The sequence below is a fragment of the Cuculus canorus genome, chromosome 2, assembly GCF_017976375.1.
Source record: "Cuculus canorus isolate bCucCan1 chromosome 2, bCucCan1.pri, whole genome shotgun sequence".
Taxonomy (NCBI): Eukaryota; Metazoa; Chordata; class Aves; order Cuculiformes; family Cuculidae; genus Cuculus; species Cuculus canorus.
Genome location: NC_071402.1, coordinates 124,992,947 through 125,012,170, shown reverse-complemented (window position 1 = coordinate 125,012,170; position 19,224 = coordinate 124,992,947). Strand labels below are relative to the sequence as shown.

Sequence of the window (19,224 nt, the reverse complement as noted above, 5' to 3'; positions counted from 1 at the left end):
GATTGAACTGATTGTTCTGCTGAGGCATTTGCTTCTAATGTGACCTGAACTTAGTTTCCACATTCTTGAGGAGAATGCTGTTTGTTCTTACCCCAAGTGCGATAGGTTTCCCTTTCTACTTTTCAAAGAAAGACATTTATGTTATTGGCTGCAGTTTTGAGTGGCAATGTAATATCAGGTGATGGTGACACCCCTGCTGTACTGAAACTTGTTTTGCCATCTTTGGTTACTCTGAGTTGTAGACCAAGTAAGGATACAACTGCAAATGCATCCAAATTTTTGTTTAAGTTTGCAATTGTGTTCTGACTTTTTTCTCTCCAAGCTTTATTCCTTGGGAATGGGCTCTTCCATGTTTTTTGCTGACAGGAAAAGCATCAGTCTTGTATGACTCAAAGACTTTCTGGAATTCTTCATAGCTTTGGAGCTTTTAGGCGAATTAAACCACAATTTCTGAGAGGGACAAGCTGGTCTGTATTAATCATGCCAGATGAGCACATGCACAGTGGTGATTTTGTGTAGAATAGTTGACTTGCCGCAAATCCCTGCCGTCATCTACTCAGCACTAACTTTCCATTTGCTCATGCTTCCATAATTGACCAAAATGTAATCATTTGGAGCAAGTAATTTCTAGAAGCAGCTATGTACAGGAGAGATCCATAAACAAAGCATATATATATATATATATTTAATACTAAAGTGTGAGTTTCAGAAATGTCTTGATTATGGTTGGCAGTAAGCCCAGAATAACTATCCTGTGACTCTTAAACAATGTTGTTAGTCACAGTAAATTTGTAGGGGGCTGAGGGGTGTGTAACTTTTGGCAGCTGACAACCAGGTCAGGATATTTTTGAGATCGATCCAAAACGGCCTTTCTTCTAGCAAAAAGCCCCACTGCTTTTGTTAGCCTGCTATTACCCTGGCAGCCACTTACTGTCTTCTGTTTAGAATAGACATAAAAGGAGCAGTTGATATCCAGGTATTTCTTGGGAGACCAGACTGCTTGCAGAGAGGTAGAGACACCTGAAAGTGTTTGATTTCACGCTCACAGCCAAGCTGAATCACAGAAAGAAAATGTATGTGCTCTTCTTTCCAGTTTACCCACACAAAACGTTAGCTGTGTGGCTGTTCATTTACTGTGTGAAGCTTAAGATGGGTATCACTTTACTTACTCTTGCATGTTAAAATGATCTGTAGAAATCAAAGGCTGGGATTGTTCAAGTCTGGTTTTTTTTTGTGCAGTGTCATGTAGATTTGTTTCTAATTTCTGTTTGGCAGTCTTGGAACTCATTACAAGTTTAATTATGAAAGCAGCACTGGAGACAAAATAGGTTAGTTTTTAGGAGAGTTGTGCTTATTTCTGATGGTGAGTGTCTGGCTTTCACTTCTTCCTCTTCTAGTGGCAACACCTTTTTACCATGCTCTGTGGTGTAACACTGTATTTATCTTGATGATTCGTATAATATATGGAATTTGTTGTGGCAATTGGAAAGAGTCAGAGTTACAGTCCAGTGGTAATAGTCAAGTCATGTTGTTAAAGGTATCCTTTATGATTTGTTAATCTAATTATCCAAACTTCTGAATTCTGAAGGCCTGGCACTTGTTTTGCTACAAAACCAGAATACCAGCCTACCGGTACCTGATACCAGACTCTTTGTAAGGATCTGAGGCCACATATTGGCTGTGTTACATCACTGCAGGGCACTGCTGTGGTCTTGGACAATGTATGTGTAGCCATGTCCCTAGTCATCACTCTGGAGTGTGAGAAGGCTGGCTAAGGATCTACATGAAGGGCAGATCAAACTGTCATCTTATCAAAATAGGGAATATGGGCTTCTGTCCAGATAGCTTGGATGACTTGGCCATGGAATCTTGAGCGTAAGCTGATACCCATGCTTAAAGTGCAGAATAGGGTGAGCCACTGAGGCCTGGCCCCTTGGCAGTTACTGTCAAACTCTTTTTGTAAATCGGCTTCAGCCAGCCCTCAGCCTTCTCATTTCGGCTTTTGAGTCTTCAGGTCATAGTTTATTTTACCATGGGAGAGCGACTGGTTTTTAAATGTTGGGTCAAAAAGCATATGTAACGTAATTTATACAAATAAAGACTATATCATTGCTTATAGTAGCTGGAAGAAACTGAGCAAAAAGTGTTTGTGAACCAAGATGTGTGCATTCTGTCCTCCCTTTGTACAGTTCTCCCTTGTTTCAAGGTACACTTCACAGGTTCTGTCTGTCTGAAATGACAGAAATGGACAGCTGTCAGAGCCCCTCCCCAGCTTTCTTGTAGCCCCTTTAGGTACTGGAAGGTTGCTATTAGGTCTCCCTGGAGCCTTCTCTTCTCCAGGATGAGCAATCCCATCTCTCTCAGCTTGTCCTCATATGAGAGGTGCTCCAGCCCTCTGATCATCTTCATGGCCCTTCTCTGGACCCATTCCAGTAGTTCCATATCTCTGATTTAAATGTTAACTAGGCCTGCATGTGTTGTCCTGGTCACTGCAGTCTGGCATTCAGCAAATATCTCATGTTTCGGGTACTGTTGAAGCTACAGCATTGTAGCACAAGAGTACTTTAAAAAGATTTTCTTCTTTAATACCTACATCATCTCTCTTTCACGATGAAAGGAACAAATAGTATTTTAAAACCCATATGCCCTTTTTACAGCAGGTGCAAAGCAAGCAAGTTAACCAGGAAAATCTGTCTGTTGCTAGCATCTGTCACAGCAAGCCCCACTAGCTGCTTAATGGAAATGTTAAATGGATGAAACTAAACAGCTGTTGTCAGGAGAAAAAAAAAATATTGAGGGAATCTTCTCATTCTGCCCTGTTTCCATTAACTCTTCATAAGGATAAAGGATGTTAGCCTAAACACGAAATGTTTAGTATACATACTAGTTACCTGTATAAAACATCCAGCAGGTATGATGTTACATACAGTCCCTTGTACATCTGTATTTTAAGATCAGCTACGAAATTTCTCATTCTCCTGAAAGGCATCTTTGGGATGAGGAAAATGATTTAGGAGTTGGAATTTCAATAATCTCCCTGAATTTTCCTGCTTTCCTACCTTGAATAGGTTTTGTGCTGTGTTATTCAACTGCAGAACAGAACCAAGATGCTATAGTTTGTAAACCCATTCTTTGTGCAGCATCAAACACGATTCTGATTTTTCTTGCTCCTCTGTCATTTTCCTTTTGTTCTTTTTTCTTCCCCTAATTGTTTGCTGTGCATATCTTAGTTCGTAATAATGTCATCGCAGAATAAAAAGAACAACCCAAAACTCTGCAGAACATGAGTGCGTGTCAGAAGGGAACTCTCAGGATCCAGTCACTATAAGTATTTTTTGTTTTTCTGTTCGAGAACTTCCCGTGGAGGCAGATTTCTTTTTCCTTTTGTGAGAAGTGAGGAGCAGTGTATTCCCTAGAGGCCGACCTGCCTTACTAACCTGATGGAAGCTTGGAGGCAAACCTGCTTGTCCATCAGCAGCGTGATCCCCGTCAGTGCCTGCTGCAGCTGTTTATGTGCTGTTGGTGCCTGTGAAGGGAAAGCGCAGCTGACAGAGCTGATGAGAGGAAGCAGCCAAACAGTACGATTGAGCCGATGCGCCTGACGGCAGCGCAAAATGCGTGACATGCTTGACTGGCGGGAGCAGCACAGGCAGGTCGCTCAGCGCTGGCTGCCGGGAGGCACAGACGTGAATCGGAATTGGTGTCTCTTTTCCCCTTGCTGGAATCTGAATTGACAGTTTCAAAGTCTGAATTGATGTTCTATTGTCTGGAATTTAATTTTTGAGTTTTAGCTCTCGGTAAAACGCTGTCACAGTTCGTAGGGTGGTGCCCTGTGTTCAGTTGAACACAGGTTTTTCTGTTCTGCCTGAGCCCCAAGGCGTTAGCAGCAAGGTGACCTGCGTTTCCCTAGTCCCTGTGTCAGTGGCAGTGTTCTGGCAGTGCTGGCAGAGTTTTCGGCTCTTGGTGCGTGGCCAAAAGGCAGCCTGTGTTTAGCTTTTATGTTCGTTAACCACGTCTCCCTTTCGTACACTAAGGTAAAACTTACGCTGCAGACATTAGAAAATGAAAGGTAAATTTCATCCATGTTTATATTTGGTAACAAAAAAGCATATGGAGGAGAAAAAAAGGTGTTTCTAGGGGGTATTATTTAAAATATTTCCCTGTTTGTTGTTTTGTGGTTTTTTTTTTTTTAATAGGATGATGACAATACTGTCCCTTCTGCTCCTGATCCTCCAAATCTTCTCTTGCACGAACGTGGAACTGGGTTCTGCTTTGATTCCAGGTAAATGTTATCTTTTATTGGTCTTTATCGACACGGATGGGCTTCTACATAACTGGACATTTTTTACTTAAGGTGGAGTTGGAGATGAAAACTTGTTAATCATGTTCAATGGCTGTTTGGTTTCCAATTAACTGGCATAGAATACTGTTGGACTGGGGAGGCTGATTGTGTTATACCTTGTTTTGACAGAATGTGGTCAATTTCTTTAGTAAATGAATGAATAACTTTTGTTTTTTCCCCCTCTCTTTCCAACCTAATTGTGAACCTAAGCTTAGAGCTTTTATAAAGTGTGATGTTTGCTAAGAGCGAGCATTTATGAGCACAGAGTGTAGTTTCCCACGAAACTGCTCGGCCGTTAAGACGTTCAGTAGATTTGTATTCGGTGGTAGCTAGAATTATGTCAAAATTATGTCACTTTTAAAATGCCAGGTTATTTTGGAATCCCTGTGTAAAATTACTTTAACTGTATTGAGCACTTTCAGCAATGACATTTGAATTAACTATGTGATACTCACTTAAATACGAAGTCTGCTCAAAATTTTGTAGTAAAGCTTTTAGGATCCTGTTGGCACCAATGTTGATTTTACATTTTATTTTGCAATAACAGATTAAGTAACTTTCCTTTTTTTCCTTCCCTCCTGTTCTTCATGAAGCTTTGATGTGCACAAGAAGTGCCCTCTCTGCCATGTGATGTTTCCACCTAACTACGACCAGAGCAAGTTTGAGGAACACGTGGAGAGCCACTGGAAGGTGTGCCCCATGTGCAGCGAGCAATTCCCGCCCGACTATGATCAGCAAGGCTTTGAGAGGCATGTTCAGACGCACTTTGATCAGAACGTATTAAATTTTGATTAAATACTTGGTTTTGCAGTGTAGCTTAAAAGCCCCACAACCTGGAATAGTTCACCTCTGGAACAAAGCCAGCGCAGCTTTTCTGTAACTGTGCAAACTTCTGATTAAAAGCTAACATACTCTAATGGGAGCCGTGTTAAATCATGGCTGCAAGCTGCTATCGGGTTATCCTCTCTCTACCTAACATTATATTAAAAAAACCCCACCTTGGTGTGTATGTAGCTATTTATTCCCCTGCTTAGTGGGATTGGTAAGGACACAGGAATGACTTTGCCTCAGAAAAAAGGAGACAGGCTTCATGATCCTCTTCAGCTACATCAAAAAGGTCACCAAGACACCTGTGGCTCCCCTTTGACTGTGATAACTGAGGCAGGATTAAAAATGTAATAAACAGGTGTTTCTCCTAGCAAATTTATGTAGTTTCTCTTTGAGTAACAGTTTGATCGGAAAGTTACGTTACTTACCCGATGAAAATATAGTTTTCTAGTTCACTTCTGAAATGTAGATGCATGTACTGGGTGATTACAGGCTTGCAACGCAAGTAATGGCAAATACATACTTCAGTTTTACGTATAGAATATCTGCCTTAAGGAATAATGTTAAATTGAGCACGTTATACTCTAAGGCAGTGGTTTTGAATTAAAATAAACTGCTGTGCGTAAAGGCCTAAAAGTAATTCTTTAACAAAACCATTGCCATTAGGTTGCAATTGCATTCAGCAGAAAATATTGTTACATTTTCACAGCAGTGAATTGTGTTCCTTTTGGCTTCAGGCTTTTAAAACCTTCTGCATTTTAACTTCACGTATTTCTTTCCAGTAAGTAAAAACATGTGTGTATATCTAAACATTTTATATTTACTTTAACTGTATTAAGTACATTTGCTTTCCACTTGTTGTACAGTAGTCTTGTTACATTAAAAGCAAAATTATTCATGGTGTTGGTTGTCTTTTTTCCTGTTGCTCACTTTGAAATTAACCAGAGTTCAGGCTTTAGTAAATAGTGTTTCAGCTTTGTGTAATGAACGAACTGTTGCTCACATCTATTTCTGTTCTGTGTTTGAGGGAGAGACTCGGGGATTAAGGTTTTCAGCAGCTTCTGTTGCCTGCAGTTCTCCCAAACATGTGCAATATCCTGTGCAGTGCAGGATTTATTAAAAGCTGGATGATGGATAAATTGCAGCATCTTGGGTGGTGGCTACTCCATAAGTCCTCAGTTTCCCATTGAAGTCTTCAAGTTCTCAAAGTTAAATGATGATTTTTATGTTAAGAGATGGTCTAAGGTAAAGACATAGAAGTACAAGAAGGCTATTTTGTCATTATTTTTCTTACCCTAACTCAACAGCACGTGAAAATCATTAGGACAGGTTGTAAAATCAAAATATAATTATATTTTTAAAGGCTTGTGCAATCTCAGAGGCTGGAATCCTACACTGACAGGGCAGCCTCAAAACCTGATTGTCCCAAAGCAGGGATGACTTTGGAGAGGACGGGGCGTATACAGGGAGTTGCTGAAATAGTTTCCCTGTGGCTGCGGGGCATAACCTGCCCTATGAGTCTGCAGCGTTGTGGAAGCAGCCAAATACCTCTGCCACTGCCAAACTGAATTAAAATCTTAATGATTTTCCCTTTCAAAGTGATGGCCACTTCATTTCTGAACCCCCGTAGAAGAAAGGTAGTTGCTGCCCTACCATTAAGTGTGGGGGGGGGGGCTTCTGTATAAAATCATAGAATGGAATTGCAGAATTGTTTAGGTTGGAAAAGATGTTTAAGACCACCGAGTCCAAGTGTAAACCTAACATGGCTGAGCCCACCACTGAGCCATATCCCTAAGCACCACGTCTACACCTCCTTCAAATGTCTCCAGGTGACTCCACCACTTCCCTGGGCAGCCTCTGCCAATGCTTTGACAACCCTTTCAGTGAAGTAACATGGCCTGACATCCAGCTAAACTTCCCCTGGAGCAACTTCAGGCTCTTTCCTCTTGTCCTGTCGCTTGTCATGTGGGAGAAGAGACCAACACCTGCCTTGCTACAACCTCCTTTCAGGCAGATGCAAAGAGCAATAGGGTCTCAAGCCTCCTCTTTTCCAGACTAAACAGCCCCAGTTCCCTCAGCCGCTCCTTGTAATGCTTTGTGCTCCAGCCCCTTCACCAGCTTTGTTGTCCTTCTCTGCACACTCTCCAGCACATCCCTCTTCTTGCACTGGAGCATCAGTACAAACTGTATCTGGTAACCTGAGTGCTGGAAGGGAGCTGCCTGTGAAATAGGAAGTCCTTTTGACTGAGTAAAGCGAAATGCTCCGTTCTGCATCTTCCTGGGCTGTAGCGTTCTGTGCGTTTTGTGCATTAATAATAGTGTCGATGTTGCTTCAGGTGTTTCTCGAATGCAGGGTTCGATGACACCAGTCAGATGCACAAAAAAAGCCTGGGAACAGCCCCACAGCGTGACTGTTCAGGTTAGGGACGAGCAGGGAGACGGCTGCTTAGGTCAGAGGCAGTTTATTTTAAATGTGATTTGATTTACATTTATAAGCAGCTTTCTCGACAGGAATTCTTTAAGTTGCCTTCAGTTCTAAAACAAACCTCTGTGACTTTCAAACTTAAAGTATTTTGTCCCCCAACAAAACATATGAAAATATAATTTAAAGCACAGTTTTCACAGACACAGTACAATACATTCACTATACACAGTATAACAAAATAGTCCCATCTTTACCTGTTTAATAATACTGTCACGATGAATAGGTAAATAGAAACTGGAATTTCATTTTTATAGTTGGAAGGAATTTACATGCAACAATGACATTTTACAACTGTTTAGCTGTGGAACGACCTTACCCAGCCTGTCGTTTCTTGCACGAGGAGCAGAGCCAAAATCGTTAGTTGTTGGCCAGAGCTGTTGCCAGAACTGCAGAAGGTGGGAAGGGGCCACGGGGAGGCCCTTTGTGCACCAGGAACTCTCATATCTGGATCATCCTTTCAAACTCGGCCAACAGCACTGTCTGACACAACCACAGTCACCTCTCCGGGATTTGAAAAAGGTGTTTTATTTTAATTCGGGCACTCTAAAGGTTTAGTCATGAGGATGATTCCCAAGTGTTTTGATGTGACTTTTACTCTGCTGGAGCACAGGTAATTGTCATCCTTACAAAATTTTCCTTTAAAGCTTTGGAGAACAAAAAAAAAAAGTGGAGGGAAAGCTCATTTCTCCTTTATCCGAGCTTTCTTTTGCACTTAAAAAGAATAAGAACTAGCAAAGGCGATCACCGTGTTTAAAACCGAGTTCCTCCCTACTACCCCTGGCTGTGTAAGCCGTGTTCCCGGGCAGGGGCAGGGCGGGGGATGCCTACCTCCGCTCCCGGACGGCTGAACTCCGAGAATAGCACTTGTGAGAGAAGGATGCCCAAGGCAGGGTGGTGAGCAACAAACGTTCAGGTACAGTCCAGACACAAAGCGCTCTCACGTTGACTTTTGGATTTGTTTTTAAGTCGGTCTCTGACCACCTGCTGCAAGAAGCACTTAAATCTTCAATAAGGCTCATATGTCATAAATTCAGCAAAATTAACTGTAAAGCTAAACAGACACTTCCAGAGGGAACGCAGCGACCTACGATGGAAAGCGAAAAAATGTACAAAGAAAGAAAACCTCAGAATACAACGAACGTTGTGAGGGAGAGGCATCAGAAGCTCCCTTAGCACAAATACTGGGCCTCCTCAAACCGTGCGCAGGATTGTTAGTTTTTATTTGCAGCCACAGGCACGGGGCTCGTGCGGTAGCTGCAAGAATTGGCAACACATAAAACATTAAATCTGTTGGCAATAGAGAACTACAAAGTGCTTTAAAACTTCATCTGAGATGAAGAGAATTGTTTCTCACACACACATAAATTTGCACTTAAGTATTTCCGAGTGTCTTTCTAACAGGGGTAAATACTCAGTTGGACTGGGATGTTGGTCCTCAAAAGCTTGATGGGCGTGAACATAATGTGACTTCTTGTACAAAAAAAAAAAAAAAAAAGTAGTAATTTCTAACAAAATTGATTGCTTACGAGTTCAAATGACAAGATTTTCAGCATTTCAAGAGGGAGGAAAAAAAAAATTTGCAAGATAATATAAAATACAGCAAGCACACCTTTTATGTATGTTATTTAAGTATGAAAATATTTTTAGCATATTATGTTAAACATTCTTTCTTATTTATATTCCCGTTACCTAAGAGACTCACTACCCCACCGACAACTCCACTACGTAAGGCATGTTAACGAGAGTTTGATGAGGGTGGTTATCGATTTGGTTTTGCACACACATTGACTGATGCATCAAAAGTCTTCATCACGTTACAATCTCAAAAGGATGTCAGTGCCAAGCTCTCCTCCTCTCACTCCTGTTCAACGCTTCAATTCAATGAAATACGCAACTTGTCCCCCCCTCCCCCCCTTCCCCAGTTTTTTCTTGTTTTGGAGAAAAATGTTCTAGAAGAACCTATAGCTTTTATAGCACCTTATCTCAAAGTAATGAAAAATGGGTATGATGATTACATGTGCAAATGTACAAAATCATTACCTCTACAAAGATACGTCATTCCAAAATTACAGAAAATTTTAAAGCATGCATTTAACTTTTCTTTAAAGGGTTGCTGAATGCTTCCCCTGAAAAAGGTGGCTGTTCTCAAAATCAGCAACTGCTGGTGAGGATTTCTTGGCACGTTTGTGACCAGCACGTTATTGCTGCATCTTCCTGATAATCTCAGCAGACACGGGGGGATGGAAATTGATTGTGTGGTGCCGCAGGCCCTGAGCTGTCTTGTAACTCTTTCCACAGCGACATTTGAATGGTTTGCGTACGCGGATTTGCGTTCTGTGGCCGTTCTTGGCGTGGTACTTTATACCGTTCACATTCTGTGAGTGAAAAAGCAAAATGTTAGTGGTCAAGTGGTCCGATAACGGCTTTGTTTCCACTTAAAACCCCCCCAAACTGGTTAACATTACAGGAAAACCCACACCAATCGCTAGGAGCTCCCACTTGGTGCTCTGCAGGTGTTGTGCTTTCAAGAAACAAGGTGGGATAGGAAGGAGAATAATCTCTGCAATTCTAACTGATAAAACTTCTGTACCTGAGCAATTCTGAGTTTTTGCCTCCCAGCGTATGGCACTTTCCAAAAATTACCATTTAATGGCTTCCCACATGGATGTTCTTTGCTTCCTGACATTTTTTTCATATAGCAGTGACAAATTTTATTCAGAGGTTCAATTACAAGCAAACAAAGAACTGGCACGAAGACTCGAGTCACACTTCTTCAGAAAGCTGAAGCTCCCCCCGTGGTGCGTTTGTTCTGTTCTGTGTCATTGTTCTAGATTTGTCTTTAGGCACCAGCAAATTCTGACAGTTTGCACATTGTCTCCAAAGAATCCACTGCAGGAAACACTTAAGAGTTACACAGGGCACTTACTTTAAACATAATCTAGAGAAGCCATCTTCAAAACAGCTATTGTTTGGGAATATTCTATGGCTAAAGCAAGAGAACTGATCTCCGTGCTGTAGTTTGGAGAGAAAGAATAAAACACAGCACTGCAACGCGCTTACCCTGTGCCGGCAAGGTCAGGAAATGAGATTAATCTAGAACCTTACCTAACATAAACCAAGATCATATCCCTGCCCTCCTCTTCACACCTGTCTGGCAGAAGTGGAAGAAGCTGCTGTAGTCTCACTGATATGCAATACAGCTTTTATCTAGGATTCATCTATCTTATCTGCTTCCACTGAAAAAAACTTGGATTTTGGATAAATAAGGAAAGGCAAACTGTCTTTCATTAGAGCTTCTCCTAGGAAGAAGAAAGGTGCCAAGACAATTTATGACTAAGGCACAGCTCTAAAGTTTCCAGATATGCAACTCAGTTTTCTTTCCAAACTATTAAGTGTAAAAAAGACAAAAATCAATTAACAGTATGGATATTAATGACCTACTAAATTAAAAGCTTCAGGGATTTTGTCTTTCCTAAACACCACTGCCTGGTGTTACGCTTAACAAAGGTCCCTTCGGCTCTTTCTAAGCAGCAAGTTCAGTTTTATTTAAGTGCAGCTCACAGTAAATGGAAGCTCCACCTTGGAACTCACAGCAATCAGACAATTTATTTGAAAAAAAAGAGGGGGGAAAGAAGAAAAAGCTTTCAGTAAACAGAACAGAGCTGCAACTCCTTAACCTTCAGAAGACTCTATATACATCACAAGGCAAATCTGAGAAAGGCACAAGGTTAACATCTTCAATCCCACTCTCGTGCCAACACTTCCCTTCCTCCTCCCCCACCTCCTAAACCAACTTCTTCTGAGCCATAATCTCAGGTGTTAGGTCCCACTTCTGAGAAACAGCCCCCCGGCGCGCTGCCCTCCACCGTTCTGCTCTCACCACAGCTCACACCAGCAAGCGACAGTAGGACAAAGAACTTGCAGCTCCCATCAGCAAAGCAGGGAGGTGTGGAATTGCAAGAGAAACAGCCCAGTCTCCCAGATCGCTACGGTGTGCTCACCTTTACCACGTAAAACGCCGGTCCTTGTTTATCACACGTTAACTGTGCCACTGCAGCAGTGTATTTTTAATCTTTAAGCAAAAACAGTTCTCCGGTTTCAATCATAAAGTTGAGCACGGAACTGTTCTCGTCAGGACTTGTAATGCCCAGTGGAGTTTGTACCGCTGAGGGGGGCATTTTAGGGCAGCCTGGGTGTCTGCAGAGGTTGATCTGCGGAAGCCCTTTAGAAAGAAAAACTTATCCTAAAATATTCACCCTGGAAAATGGGTAAGGTGCAAGACTCCAAGCAACCGCTCTGCCCACAAATTCATGCTTTTCTCCTCTAGAGCATCCAGGCACTGAATCCTCGCTTGAGGTCGGAAATCCAGCCCCCAAATTGTGTTTAGAGACCCTTACAAATACTGGACGACAAGCACACCACTGTCATCTGAGATGTGGGAGATGAGAACTTTCAGTCCCCAATACAAACCAGACATACGAACGCGAGCCTTTACTGCAGGTTACTTCTGGGTGAGGATTATTCAGAGGAGGTAGGAGGCTGTACCACTGACACCGACAAGAGCACATCAAAGCTTCAAATCATCCTCAAGAGCAGTCAAGTCAATTCCCTGCAAGTTATCTGAGATCCTGAGGCAGCTTTTAGATGGTTGTTCATGTAGTTACAACCTTTAGTGCTGTTAGGGTGAGGGGGACAGGGATGTCACTGGGTGGCACGAGGGCTGCCATAAGGCATCTGTCAACATCTAACACTGTTAAGGAGCTGTGCCTTCATAGAAGAGAAAATCCAGGGGTGGCTCTCTAAACTTTCGGTACTGCATTGACATTTTGAAACCAAAGCTATCTCCAAACCCTATCTGTATTTTTGGAAACCTGTTTAGACTTCTAATGTTTGTAAGAAATCACTTTAAAATCCTTATACACCAATATCAGTTACTAAATCTGCACACAGATCTGCATCACAAATATCCTCACTGTTCCACGCCAACATTACTCTTCTCCTGATCTAGATTTTTTAATGATCCACTCAGCTTCAAGCACTTCGATGAAGGAGGGAAAAGTACTTTCAGGAAGAAAAGTTTAAAGACATGCTAAATCAGAAACCTGCATGGAATGAATTGGGACATGGAAGGTTTGAAAAATAGTGAACTATGCAGAGCACGAGGAGCTCGTGTAACATGAAATTTGACCTGCACGCCTACCTAAAAGAAAACTGTTGTTAGAATTACAGTCAACTCTTCAGCGTTTTTTTCCACTGCTGTAATGTAAACACTTTGTTGTGTGTCTGGGCTGAGTTTGTTGAGGTACGGCAAAGCCCACTGCCAAACCCCATACATCACTTTTATTGCTCTGGTTACTTAGGTTGCTCATTATTTACTCTCACAAATGCTTGAGGAAGAAGATCGCAGTATAGAAGGGCACTCTAAAATCTTACACAGGAGGAAACAATGATTAACCTGAGACTAGATCAGGAGGAGATAGAGAAGTTTTCTGAAATTATCTGGTTTGCACGGACACAAGGACACTTGCTAGGCAGGGCCCCCTGCACAGCAGTACTCAGGAAGCCACTATGCTGCAGAGAGCTTGCCACCCCCTTCACGCAAGAAAAGAGATGTCAAGGATGGTTTGCAAGGATTTCTTGCTTCAGACTTTGACATTCATAATTGGTTTTGTATCTCCTGGCTGTTCCTCCTGAAGCTTTCTTTGTGGGTCCAGTTCCTTTTGCTCAACTTGTAAACTCTGGCTCACTCCTTTCTCTCAAGTAAATTCCCTTCTTTCCCCTTCTCGCTCCAATATTCTCCTTCCCTAAGTATTCTGCTGAGTCTCGCTTCTTTTAGAGCAGCCTTCCTGGGGGTTTGCCCACCGACAGGCCTAGGACCCTTCTCCCATGACCTGCCAGAAAGACAAGCCCAATGCCCTGGCATTCTTGGGAGGTACCACTTCACCTCTTGCCCAAGGCCAAAACCCAGTCATGCACATAAACCCCATTTTGTATGCATGGAAACCTGTTATTCTGGCATTACTCTCCTTGCACAGACTAGAAAAATTATGACAAATATTCTTAGATATGTTATTTGTGAGGGTTTTTTTTCCTATTAGGTATTAAACTTATTTGCTCTTTGGAAGTTGCCCAAGTAAGTCTATCTAAATGATACACACATTTTGAATGCCCTTCACCGGAGCCAGAGCCCCAGTAACTGGCACACAGATGTGTTACTGAATAAAAGGAAAACCAATTGCCAACTTCGTAAATCCACACTTTATTTCCTACGTGTGGTGTTTTACAAAGCATGATAACTCCAATACTCAATACCCACAGACTTCTGGACAGGGCATCTAAATGTGGGTATAAACCCAAATGGTGGTGAGGGTGAACTCCACAGAAACAAGGCCAAGACCTTTGAGTTCCCCTGAATCATGCAGGTGGTTTTCTAAAAATCAAATGCAAATCGTATGAAGAAAGAAAAATCCATAAATGGCAAACTATAAAATAATTTGTTCTCTACGTCAGTACCCATAATCAGAGAAGAAGCAAGCAAGCTTTAGAATTCAGTTTGGGGGCTTGTGCTTTAAGCATCTAGAAGTTACTGCGCTTCAGATTCTTTTAGCTGTTTCTGACTACCCCACAAACTTTATGTATCATTAAGAAGGGCTTTTCCCCAGAATCTTTGGCTCTTCAAGCGAATCTGTGCCACGCCACACAGAGTACCAATACATATTACAAGCAAGTAATTTTATTTTTCTTAAAAAAATGCAGTTCTGAAGAACAACAAAATGTTTATGTCTCATTTCTACTGCCCTGCCTATGGGAAACTGCCAAGAGACAGTGGCTGGGCAGGAGGCCAGTAGGGTCTTCTGATACTCATCTGGGCTTGTGTATAAACATCTTCTCATTACAGTTCCCATTGTCCGCCCCAGCCCATTCCCTGGGAGTATTTGTTGTACTCATTCTTGTCTTATTTACCTTTCCATGATGACTTTTCAGTGCAGAGGCCATCTTTTATCCTTGTACATTGTTTGCACAAGAGGACCCCATCCCTACCGGCTCCTTTAAGCAGTAATGGAATACCAATAACATCTCTAAAAATAACACTTCTGCTTCTCAAACGTACGTCACCTGAGGCCAGACAAAAGAAAACTTGTGTATATCCTCCTTTCCTTCTCACTCCCTAAAGGAATGCATCCTTTCTCAGCCGTAAAGTGAGCCTGGCAATTACTGTATGTGCATGTTCGTGTTCCTGTTTGGAGCTCTATAATTGTTTTACAACCCTGACTGTGATTATCCAGTACCCACCAGAAAATCCCAGTGCTTTGATCACAGGACTCCCTACTTAGACTCCGCAAATAATTCATCAGAGGAGGGGGTTAAGCAAAAGGAAGATGAAGAGGAAACAAGAAACACAGCTGACAAAAAGCTAAAAGGAAGGAAACAAAGATAAAAATGTAAAAAGAAAAAAAATTAGGCTGAAAAGAAAAAAGGGAGGAAACAGAGCCCACAGAAAAGAGGAATGAGGTGAGGCAGATTTAAGGAAATGTGTTCTCCTATCAGGACTAAACAGAGGTGAACCTCTTAGGAAAATACAGCACTTTTCATTTGCTGCTGCTCTCTGTCAGCCTCTCTAAGGGTCGTTAATTTGTTCCCTGTCCGACTGCTCCAACATAATTGGTGTACGAGATATCCCTTAGACAGTCCTCACGCATTTGAGATGAAGGTAGTGAGACAGCAGAAACAGCTTGCTTATTTGGGCAATAAAAAGACGGGGGCTGGCAGTCAAACAGAGAACAGACAGGATATAGCAAATTACAGGGTTCTCCTTCTAGCCTTTACCATTAAATGAATGTTTTCTGCAACGCATAGATGCCCTGTGGGCACAGTGACTTCTAACAATCACCATGGCTTGTTTGCTTCCTGAGCTAGGGATTTAGCTTTTATGCTATACCCTTCGTCTGGCACAGCTTCTAACACATGCAAGAGAAGGATTAATCTTGAACAATGCGAGCATATCTGCAAAGTAATACTTGCAAATCATTTGAAAACATGCCCTGCCCCTGGAGATGGTGTTCAGTTTTACAGAATCATTACACAGCCCAGGCTAATCTCTGCAGATAAGATTTGTACGTCACTAAGAAATGAGCATACTGCTTTCTTGCTCATGTTTTAAGTAGGTATTACCAGTATTAACTGATCTGCGTATGAATCTCAGTCTTGCGACCTGTTGCTACAGGAGCTGCCGCAGTCTGGCACAGCTGCAGCATCGCTGAAATACGTTTTTGTCCACTGCATGGTTTCACACACAGTTTATTCATTCTTGTCACAACTGTTTTATCTCAAATGCTATTGGTCTTCCTACATTCCTCTTTCATATTTCTGTCCTCTTTTAAGTCCCTACTTTTCAGTTATTTAAAGGAGAAGCCATAAAATAAAACCAGTGTAAAACCAACCCAACCATCACTGCCTTTTCTAGGGTACAGGTCAGTGGCTGAATTTTCCAGTACTTCACGAAGAAACTTCAGAAATGATTTAGAGAACTGTGCCAACATGCTATTCCTGTTCCCAAATGTCAGTGACTATAGAATACCATGCTGAATTACAAGCTGTTCTAGACAATTTCATCTGTCTCTGCTCTGGTTCACGTGAAGCAACGCTCCCGTCCTCACAACATCAGGGTGTGTTCCACACCAGCCAGCTCAGGGTTCAAAGTTAAAGAAGTTTTCACTCTCATGAACAGACAAAAATTTCTGATGACGGAAAGGAAATAAAAGGTGGGTGGGGTGTGGTGGTGTGGTGTTTGTTTCCCAGCATGTCACACAGAGGGATGCACGCCCTGCACTTGGGCCCAGACACACCGATTACTGTGCAGACCGGTCATGGGGACTTGGACTCAGGACTGAACAACGACAGAATTTCTCAGAGGCTCTGCCTTCCCAAGGTGACCTCTGACTTGCAAAATGTCCCACACCACCTTCTGCACATCACCTTTTAGCAGGAAAAGCACCTTGCGCACAGTCTAACTAAAGGAGAGAGCAGTATCTCTAGCAGAAGCAGAAGGATTTCATTCTGGCACTGATGGGCAGAAGCTTTTTATTTACTGTCTCTGAAAGCGACTTGAGATTATTCTGCTGGTAGTACCTCCTGCATTTTGCAGTTGATTTGTCTAAACAATAGAAAGCAAATAGATATGTGTAAAGCATAAGAGTCACTATAGGTAATCTCTCAACAGACAAAGATACAAAAGCCTACATCCTTTGTAAAACTGATAACTTGGCCGTGCTTGACAGGAAGCCAGTGAATAAAATATGTACCACAAAAATAGAAGTGAAAAGTCTGCTGAATGAGAAAGGTACAAATTGATTTTAGAGGCTTTTTTTCTTCCTGTTCGCTACATCAACGGGAAATAAGGCAGGTCTGCGCTATTGCTTACCTTATATCTTTTTTTACATCCAGGAACAGGACAGGCAAAAGGTTTCTCGTCTCCTCCATTCATGCACATTGAACTAAGGATAGCTTCAGAGCTGATAGCACTTTCTGTAGTCCAGGACTCATCACTGTCTGATTCTTCATAGTCTACTTCCTCCTCATCATATTCACTACCTAGAAAAGCAGGGTAGAGAGATAAAACAAGAATAAATAAGAGCACAGCAAGATAACACATTCTGCATTTATTACATCAGTTACAATGACTTGTAATTTCCCCACTTTTGTTTTTGCTGGAAGACAGTTATTTTTAATTTTATAAACCTATCTTTCTTACAGTTATTTATTCCTTCATAAGACACCAGTGATACTATTTCTAATAAGCACGACAGGCATTATTAATATATCTTCATAAACTGTTAACTGTGTCGCACAGAAAGTTCAAAGAACTGATTTTAAAATGCAGTTTCATTATTCCTCCAACACCAGGATCCTTCCGTCTTTCTCAGTTCCCGAACAGAAAATGTGGCTCCCCCACCCCCACAACTCAAGCTAATTTTAAGGCTTTTCTTTAAGCAATACAATACTGAAGAACGTAATTCTACAGATCATAAACATTGTAAAATAATATGTTGACAAGTCCTAATGCATTTACTAGCCCTTTGGAATTAATAGGAATTATAGCACAACATTAATAAGAATTATATTGTAGCAATTATAGTTGTGAAATTCATTCCCTCAGGTGTGGGGATAAATTGCATTGTGTGGCTGCCCTGAACAGACCGCATTATGTTTCAGATATGCTACAACAACAGCCATTTGAGCAGCTGGTGTTGAGTTTATTTATTGTTTTTAATTGCAATAACTATTAATGAAGTTAAATGTGAAATAAGAGAAATTAGGAAAGCAGAATTCCAACTATAAAAGTACAGTAAAAAAAAGAAAAATCAGGGTAGGGAAGAGCCCCAGCTGATTAAAAAGAAAATATATGCACAGAGGGAGAGAGAGGGAAACCGGAGGGAAACTTCTGTGGTGTCAGCAGGAGGTGGTGCTGTGTTTCCCCTCCCCTTTCTTCTTTCCTTTTCCCAGCTCTGTTCAATTTTATCCTTTCTGCTGAAAGATGATTTGGCTCGAAGCACTGGAATAGCTCCCGTTATTAAAGACAGTTATGTGACACTTGCATGGCTCTATTTGCTTCCCTCGCATGCCCTTTCAGTGCATGCCTCTAAACAGCTATACGCACCGCGAAGAAAATGCAGGCAGATACCTTATGGCACTTCAAAAAAGCAGCACCCTACTTTATAGAGAAAACTGGTGCTGCAAAGTACAACAGGGTCTTTGGTTTTGTTCTTTTTTTGCTTCTGGTGCAACCAAATACACACCCATCACCTCACATTTTTCCGTCCAGACTCCCCCTTCCCCCATACTCTCACTCAAAGCCAGCATCTCGCCGTCATCCAGTAAAAATGCAAGTCAACTGGTAGCTGCCAGTACTCAGGGCTCCTGAGCTTTAATCGGACACTGTAGGTTCGCTTACAGATGTCAGGCTATCCACATTTCTTTCCGGTGATTTTCATCCATCCAGGGTGGTGTGCAGATGAGGAAAGATGGATGGTTTCCCACCGTCAACAACTGTCGACATGAGCGCACGCACACATGCTCTGCAGCACATCTGGAAAACCCTGCCCTGCTGACAGCGACTCCATATCCCACATCGAATAAGCGAAAGCCAAAGAAAGCATCACTGACCTCTTAAAATATTTTTGAACTCTAGGAACAGTTAACCTAAAATGAAGTTAAGAGCTGTTACAGTTTAATTAACTAATAAAAAAATGGAGGCAAAACCACAACTCTGCTTCTATGATTTCCTGCCCTTGATTATATCTTGATGGAAAAAATTCCTCAAGCTATTCCTTTCAAACTTTTTAGCTCAGTGCTTTTTCTTTTGAGCAAATGCAACAGAAAACCCTATTGTAAATACATACACGTACACCTAGGATGAGAAAACATACAACAATTCTGAACACTGATACCAACAATCTCTGCCATTATAATCACCCCCCCTTGTAAGCTCCCTTAACAGGGAGTGATTTCCTCCCAAGCAGGATTTTTTTCCTCCCAGAGAAAACATTATTTGAGATTGTATGACATCTAT

General features: G+C 41.8%; 2 protein-coding genes across 7 annotated transcripts in view; one reads left to right on the top strand and one right to left on the bottom strand.

Moving 5' to 3' along the window:
* TAX1BP1 (Tax1 binding protein 1) overlaps positions 1-6,068 on the top strand; it is a 58,794-nt gene extending 52,726 nt beyond the window's left edge. For all 5 annotated transcript variants that reach the window (XM_054058245.1, XM_054058247.1, XM_054058246.1 and 2 more), the window contains 2 exons: positions 4,197-4,282; positions 4,936-6,068. In XM_054058245.1, the coding sequence (XP_053914220.1) occupies positions 4,197-4,282; positions 4,936-5,137 (288 nt within the window). In that variant the 3' untranslated portion in view covers positions 5,138-6,068. The remainder of the gene's footprint in view (positions 1-4,196; positions 4,283-4,935) is intronic.
* Positions 6,069-7,626: 1,558 nt separating this feature from the next.
* JAZF1 (JAZF zinc finger 1) overlaps positions 7,627-19,224 on the bottom strand; it is a 203,155-nt gene continuing 191,557 nt past the window's right edge. Inside the window, exons 4-6 of one of the 2 annotated variants that reach the window (XR_008448831.1) lie at positions 17,077-17,246; positions 11,657-11,877; positions 9,892-10,030 (exon numbers count right to left, since the gene is read on the bottom strand). Coding sequence is in view for 1 of the 2 variants with exons in the window: in XM_054060422.1 (XP_053916397.1) it covers positions 9,854-10,030; positions 17,077-17,246 (347 nt within the window). In the remaining variant the exon portion in view is untranslated. Of the gene's footprint in view, positions 10,031-11,656; positions 11,878-17,076; positions 17,247-19,224 lie in introns of both variants that reach the window. The other variant, XM_054060422.1, reaches the window with a different exon arrangement.